Source organism: Hemiscyllium ocellatum, chromosome 17 (assembly GCF_020745735.1).
Source record: "Hemiscyllium ocellatum isolate sHemOce1 chromosome 17, sHemOce1.pat.X.cur, whole genome shotgun sequence".
Lineage (NCBI taxonomy): Eukaryota > Metazoa > Chordata > Chondrichthyes > Orectolobiformes > Hemiscylliidae > Hemiscyllium > Hemiscyllium ocellatum.
This window is the reverse complement of record NC_083417.1, coordinates 33,352,888-33,365,684: the sequence shown is the minus strand read 5'-3', so window position 1 is coordinate 33,365,684 and position 12,797 is coordinate 33,352,888. Positions and strand designations below refer to the sequence as shown.

Sequence of the window (12,797 nt, the reverse complement as noted above, 5' to 3'; positions counted from 1 at the left end):
GTTTTAAAGCGAAAACTCAAAAGTTTCTCTGTTTATCTGGTCAGGATTGTCTCATTCTTATCCTGCATTTTGGTATTCAGCTAGCTGAAAATATTTATGCTTTGTGCAGGCTTAGCATACCAGTAATATCAGATAGTTTATAAGACTTTATATGCAGTTGGAAAGGGTTACTATCAGTTAGCTCTGGAGCTCATGAACACAGGAGGGAAACATCTGCACCCATTTCTGCCCATAAAATAGTAAATAAATGTGATTTCAGTGGCTGCGATTTTGTGATTAACAATTTTCACGTCTTGCTCTTATACTGCCGCTAACTCTGAAATCAGCAGCTCCACAGTGGAGGATGCAGTGGATGATATGAATACCAGAATTTTGCTCTTTCACCTTCATGACAAATGTTTTGACTTCTCCCATCATGGAGACTGCTCCATCAGTGTACTTGCTGTAACACATGGTCCAGGGAAGTTTGTTTTCCCTCAAGTATGTGTTACCTGAAATATTTTTTGGTAGTGCCTTGTCAAAGAGAATGTTCTCCTGAATCAAGTTCCCATCAATATACTGATTTCAATCAATACAATTAATCGAACATTTGACTGTATCGTAGATGGATTACTACAGTGCCTTTTTTTGTTTCTGAAATATCCTGTGGAATTAATTATATCGTGTGATCACCATATCTTTTTCTTTGACACAGTGCTTTTTTTTCTCCTCGCTGATGGTAACGAAACCTTTTTGTTCATGAATAAAACTTGTGTTCTCACCCAACTTGTTGAAATAGTAAAAGATTTAACTAACTTCACAGTTATGGCCCTGAAACATTTAATTCCAAAACACAAATTCTGACTCCTGATTTTCTTTTATTCAATCAGTGTACCTTAAGCCAGTTTGTGGAGAATGTCCTCAACTTGATTGTCATGAAATTTACCATCCAATAAATAGTTTAAACATGCTAAATAATTGCTAGAGTTCTTAACTTTGATTCCCAGCTCATTTTTTCCTTTTAAAGGATTGAATCTACTGCGACTGTTTAACAATCAGCCTCTTTGTGGGTGCTCAATCTGGATTTATCCCCTTGGCTGCTATTGATCTTTTACCATCATTGCTTTTTTTTCTTTTAATTGCCCCTATTACTGACTGTTAATCTTATTGATTTACAGTTATACTTGGTGCTTTCTGTGCAGCAGTTCAGAGATTTTGTCCTTCATAGCTGATGTCTAGCTCGGAGTGTCTTCTAGCTGCTAGCTGGTTTTAAAACTATACTGATGAGTTTTTTGCAATCTTCTTTATCAGATAATTTAAGTTTTTCTCTTCATCATCACTGCTGCCATAATTTTCTAAGCAGTAGATTGTGTAATTCTCACTATCTTTTGTTGTGTGCTTTTATGCCTAAATCTGAGAGCTTGAGGTCGAAGGTGGCAAGGTCAAGAACTGGCTTCAGACTTGGGTTTCTTTAGAACTCCTTATTGCATATTAATACTAAATACAATAACATCTGGTATAATCTGACACCAGGCTCCAGACATACATAATATCATTGTAACTAACCCCAGCCATACTGTGCAAGTTATGCTCAGCAGAGATGAGATCCATGACATCATCTCAAGATTCTGTGTTCTAAAGCCTTTGCACAGATAGTGACATAATGTCCTCAGCTCAGTTTTTAAACTTGCATTTGCTACATTTAAAACGCTGTCATCGGAACATACAAAATTTGAATTTAACTGTTTTTCCAATGTTCCTGGCCATGAATCATCTTTGTGGAAAGTTTCAGATTAGAGTAGTGCTTTGGTGAAATTCTTTAGCAAATGGCAGTGTTTCATTAAGATTCCTTTGTGGTTTTGTAATACTTGACACGTACATTCTCATGCAGAATAAAATGCAGCAAAATCACAGGATTAATAGAATGGCACCACTAAAATATTGGTATGCCATGACCAGCAACAACTTCCATCCATATTGTGAGGTTTCACAACAAAATGTCACAATACACTTCACAGGAGCTTTAACAAATCCAATTTAATCACATGCTTGTAAGGAGATATTAGCACAAGGAAGTGGTAGGTTTTAAGGAGCAGATTCAAGTAGAAGAGAGAAGTGCTTTAGTAGGGAATTCCAGAGTTAAGGATCTAGCAATGGCAAGTTATCTAGTGGTGGAGCAACTAAAATTGGAGATGGCAAGAAACCAGGATTGAAGAAGCATAGAAGGAAAAGAAAAATCAGTTGCTATAAAAACACTTGGCTAGATTTTATGGCTGGGCTGCCTGGTTGCAGACCCAAAAGTGGAAGCCAATAATGTTGGACAGAGGAAGAAAAACAAAAGCCAGGGCAACAAATATCCTGGGTGGTCACATTTTCAGCAGTTCCTCTTTCCAGGCAGGAAGAGCATGGCAAGAATTTTTCTGACCCATAAGCAGAAGGAGGAGATCAACTGCACTTCCCAAACAAGGTTGGATGGAGATCTCAGAATATCACTCCCAGAACCTGTATCCAGTGCCCCCAAGAGTTTTAGTCATAATGCAAAAATGAATATTGTATACATGTTTCCTGTTGGGCTTAGCATGTGCAATGCCAGTGCCAATGTTTGTTGGAGAGGGAGTGACCACCTAGTCAGTAGGAATGTGGTCAGGTATATCCATATCTGGCTGCATCTCAGTAATTGATGTGTCGTTGCTAACTCTCATAAATGTCCCTTGAGAGTAGCTTCCTGTAGGAAGCATTGACATGTCCCCATCCTTACTTGGCTGCACATGGCATATGCATTGTGCTTCTTTTTGTGAGCAACTACAGCTTTCATCTTTGTATTTGCAGGAGAAAAACAGACCATGACCTCAAAAAATGGTCAAGGCCAGTAGAGGCATTCCATTCTGTCTATCCAGACCCCCACGGAGCATGAAGGGTTAGAATTGGGAATGAAGCACAGTAGCCTATGCATTGCTAATTGCGAACAAAACTGCAAACTCTAGTAAGTAGTCATGTTGAAAGCCATGACAGTATCTTTGCCAAACATAAGATATAGTTACAAGTTCACTATGGAAAATATGGAACTCCACATTAAGGTCAGTTTAAAGGCTGCAATGGGAATGCCATAAGCCTTCATTTAGTCTTTCCTCACGTGCAGGACAGGCAGAAGAATAGGAAATTGGAGAGCCTTCAGGGTAATTGGCAGCCAGATAAGGGGGAGTCTCATCATCTCCCCCCACCACACACTTCTTCAACTAGTGCAGATAATTGCATGTGAAAGGCATCCCCTTGGATTCGAGGATGCAACCTATTGAGCACTGCACTGATGTACATGAATAAGCAATGGAGAACTTGGAGGCAAAGATAATGTTGAGTGTCAGGCAACTCGAGTCATCAGCAACATGGTGAATGCTGCAGCTGTAATGGACAGTGAGGGAAGGCAACACATGGTGGAGCTTTTAGAGGCTATGCATTCCCAAGCACACCAGGCCTCTGGCATGTTGACGCATGTTTTCCTCTATGAAAAGATTTGTGTCCCTCATGATGAATAAGATCTAATAATTCGGTCTAGATGTAGGAATTCTGTCCAGGCCTGAATAACATCATCCTGTCCGTGAGCTTTCCGCAATTAATGGTAGATGAGGGTGGGGGGGAAGAGATACTTTTCCATGTGCCATCAAAGGGGACTACTAAACTAAGCAGAAAATTTTATTTTCACTCAACCTATTTGGATATGTTGAAACATACCTCGGGCAGGTAGACATGAACTGCCGCCTTCTACCACAGTTGGGTCCTGAATTGAAGCCCAATCTTGAATACAATTAACCCTAACTGACAAACAAAAGAGAAGAAATGCAAGAATTGCACTGTCTGCTGCAGTTTCATTTGGGACAACAGTGATAATCAATGTCATTACTTTCCTGATTTTTCTTATATTGCTGTGACCCCTTCCAAGCTCCTGTCAATGAATTTGCAATTAATGGGTGTGCCAGAATTACCAGAAGAGATTAATGTCTTGTTCATGAGGGCAAATATATTTTGTACATTGAAAAGTACATTGAAAACCAAAATCAGAATCAGAACCAGGTGTGGCTGGAATGTCAGTGATCCTTCTTTTAGTGCAGAATCAAAGCTGAAAGAGAATGATGAAACAAATATTTGTGGGGAAAACATTACAAGTAAGAAACTGTAAAACAAAAATAAATGAAGAAAAATATAATTCAAAGGCACATAATCAAAAGGAAACAAAGTAATTTAGTGAAACCTGTCAACTTTAGGGACCTTGTTTGAACAAAGCAGGTCCTGGGATACAATTTGCTGCTTTGTACAGGTGAAACTGACAAAAAATATTGTGCAATCTCATTATTTTAATGATCAATAGAATGTTGCTTGTAAAATCTGTTCTTTACAATCATTGATTTTCATCCAATCCACCAGCAGATTTTCCATACAAAAGAATTTTCAAAGAAAGAAATGTTTTGCAGCTGTAGAGTTCTTGTCATGTCCTCTGGGTTTTGCCAAATGCCATATGATAGGAGACAGACAAACTCTCTGTCTCTGTCTCCTAATTGTATTGATAGAAGTATAAATCTATAGATTATTGGGGGCCACTTGTATGAAGTATAAAATTATGAAAGTCAGCTCTATTCTTTGATCCTATATGATCTTTTGCATCATTTATTCAAGTAATAAGAACATTTAGTATGTTACTGGTAATGCTTAATGTAAGTTTAAGTAATTTATGTCATAGAATCCCTATAGTGGGGCAGTAGGGCTTTTGGCTACCGCGTTCACACCAACTTGCCGAAGAACATTCCATTTCACCCAGATCCACCTCTCTACTCAGCTATGTTATGCTATATTTCCAATGGCTAATCCACTTATCCTGCATGTCCCTGGACACTGGGCAATTTAGCCTAGCTAATCCACCTAAACTGCACATCTTTGGACTGTGGGAAGAAACCAGAGCGCCTGGAGGAAACCCATGCAGAAATGGTGAGAATATCTATGTGGAGTTTGCACAGTCAACAGAGGGTGGAATTGAATCAGAGTCCCTGACACTGTGGGGGTATCAGTACTAGCCACTGTGCCACCACAAAAATGTGTTCCTCAAAAGTCTAAATTTCATTTTTGAGCAATGTTAATATGCTTTTACCATACAAAATGATTTTGTGTTGGGATATCCAACTCACATTCGGGCACATTGAGTTCATATGGGCTGATATCATATGATATCAGACTGAAGAATAAAATACATTGAAAATGAGTAGTTCCTCAAATTCCCATAGGACAGAAAGTCATAGAAAGGCAAGCATTATTGTCTTAATTAATAACAGAAAACCAAATCGAAGTTTGTTTGAGGAAAGTAACCAGAATACGTAGTTTTTTTTACCTGACTCATTCCTATACATACAGTTTTTTGAAAGCATTATTTGTTTTCTGTTAATTGCAGCATTTGCAATCAAGCTATAGTATGTGGTTTGTGTCATCTGTGTACATTCTTTATTTTTTGCTTTCCTGAAATACACACCTTTAGTGATGTGAGATTCCCATCTATTGCAAAGATGTGCCCTTGACGCTGATTTCTGGATTTAAAGACATTTCTGTTTTTAAATGGGTTCTCAGCCTCTTGTAAGAGGTCAGTGTCTAAATCCAATCAATGAATAGCTCTGTAGTTCATTACGTAAGCTTGTTTGCACTTCAGAGATCCATGAATTGGTCCGTTCAGTCTTCCATAGCAGCACTGAACACCAACAATAATCAACCTCTAGCTACATTGTTATTTGTAGGAAAAAATGCATCAGATGAATACAGGTTGTTGTTTTCATTAGTGTAGGTAGACATAGAAGTGTTAGAAATAAGATTTAAGTTTAGATTAGATTACTTACAGTGTGGAAACAGGCCCTTCGGCCCAACAAGTCCACACCGACCCGCCGAAGCGCAACCCACCCATACCCCTACATATACCCCTTACCTAACACTACGGGCAATTTAGCATGGCCAATTCACCTGACCTGCACATCTTTGGACTGTGGGAGGAAACCGGAGCACCCAGAGGAAACCCACGCAGACACGGGGAGAATGTGCAAACTCCACACAGTCAGTCGCCTGAGGCGGGAATTGAACCCAGGTCCCTGGCGCTGTGAGGCAGCAGTGCTAACCACTGTGCCACCGTGCATCGAAGTGTATTCGATATGCTTGGTATTTGTTTTGCTTATTTGGTTCTGCTAATTTGGTAAATAAATACTTTCAAAAACCCTAAGATTAGACCTCCTTTTTATCATATTTCACAATCAGTTAATGAGCTGTTGACATTTCTACCTGATTAGAAATGAAGACTGTCAGTATTTTGCTTTCATCTATCAAGATTCAAAATGTAAAATTTTACTACCAAGATGCTGATATGGAGAGGTACATGTTTTGATCAAAATGGACTATTTTAAAAAATGTTATGGAAGTAAATAGTAACTGATTAGAAATATCTATTTTTCTGACTTATTTCATTTCTCCACCTACCTCCTTATTATATTAACCCTGAATTGGGTTTCAATCTGTTGGTGATATTGGAAGTATAGTTGTAAGTAGCAATGCTGAAAATTGCCCTATTTTCTCACTTTTGTGCAACATACATCGCAGGGTAAGAAATTTAAAAGGCTGTAATTTTACCAGACCGAAGTACTGTTGAGGAATTTTTAACTCTTATATAGAATCACAAATATATATATTTCAACCACAGACAGGAAAGTTGAGAAAGCAGCAATGCTGCCAGACCTGCTGAATTTCTCCAAATATTTTTGTTTTTGTTTCAGATTTCCAGTATTCGCAGTTTTTTTTTCTTGTCAGGAAAGTTGTGTTTATTTATAGCAGAAAGGGCTGAGAGGAGAATTAATAGAGATGTTAAACTCATGCAGGATTTTGATTAAGTAAGGAAAACCTCTTATTGGTTGATGAATTGATCACACAGGGCATAGATTTAGGTTATTGGCTTAAAAAAACCCAGTGACAACATATGCACAACCAAGGATTTGGAATGCACTGTTTGATATGGTAATAGTTATAGATTAGACACTAACTTTCAAAAGGGAGTTGGATAAATACTTGAAGGAAAATTGTAAATGCAAGGTTAAAGGGAAGGAGCTGAGATGTGGAACTAACTGCATGTGTAAAAGCTAATCCAGACTCAATGAATTAAATGGCACACTTCATTTTGTACTTATTCTATGGAAGGTGATGCTTAATATAGAAGGAAAGTTAGATCAATATCTGTATTGGAAAATCTGACTGATTAGTCTATGGATTTTAATCATGATGTGGAGGTGCTGGTGTTGTACTGGGGTGGACAAAGTTACAAAATCACACAATACCAGGTTATAGTCGAAGAAGTTTTATTTGGAAGCACTAGGTTTTGGAGTGCTGTTCCTTCATCAGGTAGCTGTAGAGTAGGATCGTAAGACACAGAATTTACAGCAAAAGATCAAAGTGTCATACAACTGAAATGATATATTGAACAGACCTGGATTACTGTTAAGTCTTTCATCATTTAGAATGGGTTGCAGTTATCAATTCATTAATATGTAAATCCCAGAACTACTTTCAAGTCACATTCTCAAGATAATTTCACGTTTATATAAAAAAAGTAACCTCTCAGCTCAGACAGTGCATTAAATGTATGAGGTCAGAGTCTATCTGGATTCCAATCTTGAGCCAGTCTGGTTTTATTTCCAAAGTAGGAATTTATAAAATGTTATATGGTTTGACTGCCTGCAGATTGTATGCTTTTTGAACAAAATGTAATTGCAGATACATTCTAATTCTGCAAATGCAAATTCACCTCATAGAGATTTGTGTGTGTGCCTGCATGGAATAGAGGGAGAGTGTGTGTATGTGTATGCGCACGTGAGAGTATGTGTTTGCGTGCTTGGTAAAGTGTGTACATGATTGTGAAGGAGTATAAACCTGTGAGAGGGTGTCTGCGTTGGAGTGAGTGGGGGGTGTATGTGTGTATGTCTGAGAGAGACTCTGCGTGAGTATGTAAGAGAATGTGTATGAGAGTGTGTACGGTGTAGTGGAGTCACCTGAAGGGTGACATGAACCCACAGTCCCAGATGAGGCCATCTTCATGGGTACCGAACTTGGCTGTCAGCCTCTGCTTGGCCACTCTGTGTTGTTGCGTATCCCGAAGTCCTCCTTGGAGGATGGTCAGCTGAAGATCAGAGGCCAAATGTCCCTGACCGCTGAAGTGTTCCCCGACTGGAGGGAACATCCCTGGCTGGTGATTGTTGTGCGGTGTCCATTCACCCATTGTCATAGCAGCATATAGACAATGTTGGCTGAGTCACATGATACCTGCCACGTACATGGTGGGTGGTGTCCCCATGTGTAATGTAGTATTCTTGTCAACATTCTGATACGTTTCGCAGTGGTTGCCATGACAGGGTTGTATGGTTATGTGATCGACGCTGTCCTTAAGGCTGAGTAGTTTGCTGCGAATAATGGTCTGTTTCAGGTTCAGCGGTTGTTTAAAGGCGAGAAGTGAAGGCGTAGGGAAGGTCTTGGCGAGGTGCACATCTTCATCGATAATGTGTTGCAGGCTGCAAAGAACATGGTGTAGTTTCTCTGCACCCTGGGCAATGAGGGATACCCTATCTTTTGCATCCCGTGTCTGTCTCCTGAGGAGGTTATTACAGTTTCTAGCCGTGGCATGTCCGAACTGGCGCTCGATGAGTTGAGCATCGTACCCTGTTCTTATGAGGTCATCCTTCAGCACTTTCATGTGTCTGTCACATTCCTAGTCATCTGAACAGATCCTGTGGGGCTGTTTTAATATGTTTAGGGTGGATGTTAGAGAAGTACAGCTTTGTGAGGTTATTCATGAGTTTGTGGTCAAGTGAGGGACTGAGGTGCCCATCCTTGATACAGATGCGTGTCCAAGAATGAGACTGATACTAAAGAGTAGTCCATGGTAAATCTGATAGAAGGATTAAACTTGTTGATATCACTGTGTAGTTGTTTCAGTGACTCCTCATCATGGTGCAGAGGAAGAAAATGGTATGTAGTGTTGGTTGGAGGTCCTGTACAGTAAAGGTATTTTGTTTGATGTTGTGCATGAATGTGTGTTGTGTTTGCATATTGGGTGCAAATTTGGGCCCCATGGCTGACCGTGTGTCTGGATAAAGAACTGGTTGTCAAAGGTGAAAACGTTGTGGTTGAGGATGAAGCAGTTGAGTTGTAGGATGGTGCTCAGAGATTGGCAGTTGTTGCAATGATGCTATCTTTGTGAAGTATGCTGGTGTAGAGTGCCAAAACATCCATTGTGAGGAGGCATGTTCCCAGCCAAACTAGTCAGTCAAAGCTGAGTTTCTGGAAGAAACCCAGAGTGTCACGATTTTAAGATGCCCTTGACATAGCCAGAGGTGTTTGCAATCAGGGTCCCGTTGCCTGACACGATGGGATGACCAGGTGTGTTGGCTTTGTCTATCTTCGGAAGGCAGTAGAAATCCCTTACGTGAGTATGTGGGAGAATGCGTAGGTACTATGTAGGACTGGATCAAAAGTCTTGGACAATCTGTTTAGTTCATTGATGTGTTCTTGGTTGGATCGATCGGTAGTCACCTGTAGTGTTCCCAGTTGTACTGTTTCTTACCACACACGCCAGCGCAGACACCTTCTCACAGGCTTATACCCTGTCATACACACACACACTGTCTACCAAGCATGTGTGCACACAAACTCTCTCACATGCAATCTCTCTCTCACACTCACACTCACACACACCAGTTTATGAGGTGAATTTGCATTTGCAGAATTGTAATAGCAGATGCATTCTATTTTGTTCAAAAAGCACACAATCTGCAGGTAGCCAATCCATGTAATATTTTATAAATTCCTACTTTGGAAATAGAAACAGTTTGGCTCAGGATTAGGATACAAACAGACTTTAACCTCATCCCTTTTAATGCAATGTCTGAGCAGAGATATTACTTTTTTATATAAAACATTAAGTTATCTCAAGAATGTAACTTGAAAAAAATTTTAGGATTTACATATTAATAAACCCATTCTAAAAGATAAAAGACTTAACGGCAATATATCATTTCTGTTGCATGACACTTTGATCTTTTGCTGTAAGTTCTGTGTTTTACTCTACAGTTACCAGATGAAGGAGCAGCTAGTACTTCTAAATAAACCTGTTGGATTGTAACCTGGTGTTATGTGATTTTTAACTATGGATTTTAATGGCACTGAATGATTCCGTACAGTAGGTTCTACTGCTGTATAAGTCCCATGCCTGAGGGAGAATTTGAATTGTTTTGTGTTTGTGAAAATATAATTTACCAATCTAGTTGACATGTTCAAATTATTTGAAAGAGAGGTTATAAAGATGTCTACTGAATGGGTAATTGTAGTTTGAAGTGAATAAATACGATGTTATGCTTTTACATTTGAATTGATTGCAGTTCACATACTGGATATATTTTCGGCTACCACTTTTGGCATGATTGATGAATCTGTAAATTAACAAAAAGTGCATATGTATCCCAGATTACTGTCAGTTGTAGCAGACTCCCATTGTCTGTACGGATGAATACAGACCCATGCCAATATCCTGATAGAGTGGGAATTTGGCTTGTTTGATTGCATTGGTTCACAATCAGCTCTGCTTCATTTCTGGATTGGATTGTTTGCAAAATTCCTGAACTCCAACTTTTCTGACCAGAAGCTCTTTTTGTTTTGTACTAAGAGTTGACTAAAGATCCAAAATAATGGAACTGATATTTATTCAACATAACTGGATTTTTTTCCCCTTAGAGTTGATGATAAAGGAATAGGTTTTCATATTTGCTTCTCTCAATAGCTCTGATGACCCAAATAATTTATTTAAACATGTTTGTGAAATTACGTGTAAAAAATGAGGTCTGCAGATGCTGGAGATCACAGCTGAAAACGTGTTGCTGGTCAAAGCACAGCAGGCCAGGCAGCATCTCAGGAATTAACTTACGTACCAAGCTATGTGATGGTGATTGGCTTATCTGCACAGGTGGAAATGGGTAGTCCTGCTTAAATACATGGTTGGGCAATCATCTTTATGGAAACTATGACACCAAGGCTGAGAATTGTTTCAGCTTCAAATAGTTGTGGCAGCAGGCTTGATGTTGATAACTAGGGAATAGAGGTTGCATCAAGGATTGAAGCCCATGATTTTGGTCATATTGCTATTTAGTAAAGCTGCAATAGGTCTGGTTGAGAGCAACAATACTTTTAAAACTTCTAAAATGCTTTTCTGTATTCCCTCAAAAGAGAGCCTTGATGTGAAATTGACCTACCATCTCTCATTAAACACATCAATTCTTTTATATATGTATGAAAATGTAGGGAAAGAGTGAAAAAAAAAGCATAAAACAGATAAAATAGAAATCCTAGAAGGAAGTAGATATACAATGAGAAAAGAATCAAGAATGTACACTTTGTCTTTTGGGAAGCTGTTTCATAGAGTATTTGATTTAACCATGTTTATTATTTCTCCTTTTATTAAGGGCACTGAAAGTCTTGCAGCCACAATTCAGCCTGAAATGCAAATTGAACATGGGGCGATCCAGATTCAACAAGGAGAGAATGGAGAAGTTGTTCAAATCCAAATGCCAGTCAATACTGTCAGCAGTTAAAACCAAATGAACATAGCTATAAGAGCACAGAGAAAACAGATTTGCACAGTGCAAGCGATGGCCAAGTTGCAGGTGCACATTATCGTAGCAAGATCTGAAGCTCCTCACATTACAAAAGAATAAAGTATTTCAGCTCTGAGAAACAAAAGAAAAACTTGAAATCATTTGAAGAATTTGTCTCCTATTTCAGATTAACTATTGTGGACATTGGGATTAACTGTTAACCATGTGAAATAAGAAAAATACATATCTGTGCAACAACCTATTAGCTTTTATTATTCATTGTAATTTTATAGGGCCTTGTTTAACTGCAGTTTTGTCTTAATTGCTACTGAAGTGTTTTGGTTTAAAAAATGAATTACACAGATGCTTTGAAGAAAATGTATTTATGAATCTTATACATTATATCTAGAATTGAGGAAGTTTATTTTTTCATTTATTATTTGCAGCTGCAAGTCCTTAGGCAAAGCCAGTAAAGCCTTTTTGTAACTAATTTTAGGAGGAAGATATGCCAGTCAATTAAGGAGATTTGTTGTAATTATTATGAAAAGGATGTGTGAAGTACCGCCAGTTCTTTCAGCCTGAAGTAAATTAACATTTTACTGCTTAGTTAAGGTGCAGCAATATGGTGTTATTTTTAACATGCATCATAAAGGAAACACACAGTTGCAGTCTTGATAAAGACTTGTCTGCTACGGAAATATTCTTGTAAAGAGCTTATTAAATCAATGAGAAACTGACACCACTGTGTTTAACTTTTAACGTGGATAATAGGAACACGACCAAGACTATGATGATAACACTAGTCATAGAAACATGCGTTTAATGACTTTTAGGATCAGTTTTACTTTAAGTCCAGTTGACTAAAAAACCAGTGCTTTCCCAACAAATCATGCGGAGAAGAATATTTAGAGAATTTTCCTTATTATTTGCAAAGGCGCATTCCTGTTTGTTATTACTGTTTTGATTTCTAAACACTCCAATTGTATTTTAATATTAATAACACTGAAAAGGTTATCCAAATTTTTCTTTGAGTGGTGAGAAAAACCTTGATAGGCAAGTCATACATTCTAGAATGTACTGATATAACTCGTGCCAGTCTAAAATGGAATTGGCTTAGAAAGGCAGCCTGAAAATGTGTTGCTGGAAAAGCGCAGCAGGTCAGGCAGCATC

The 12,797-nt window shown here is 38.5% G+C and overlaps 1 protein-coding gene across 3 annotated transcripts in view; it reads left to right on the top strand.

Moving 5' to 3' along the window:
* The window catches only part of banp (BTG3 associated nuclear protein), a 218,101-nt gene extending 205,737 nt beyond the window's left edge, over positions 1-12,364 (top strand). For all 3 annotated transcript variants that reach the window (XM_060837653.1, XM_060837654.1, XM_060837652.1), the window contains one exon: positions 11,496-12,364. In XM_060837653.1, the coding sequence (XP_060693636.1) occupies positions 11,496-11,624 (129 nt within the window). In that variant the 3' untranslated portion in view covers positions 11,625-12,364. The remainder of the gene's footprint in view (positions 1-11,495) is intronic.
* The last annotated feature ends 433 nt before the right edge of the window (positions 12,365-12,797 follow it).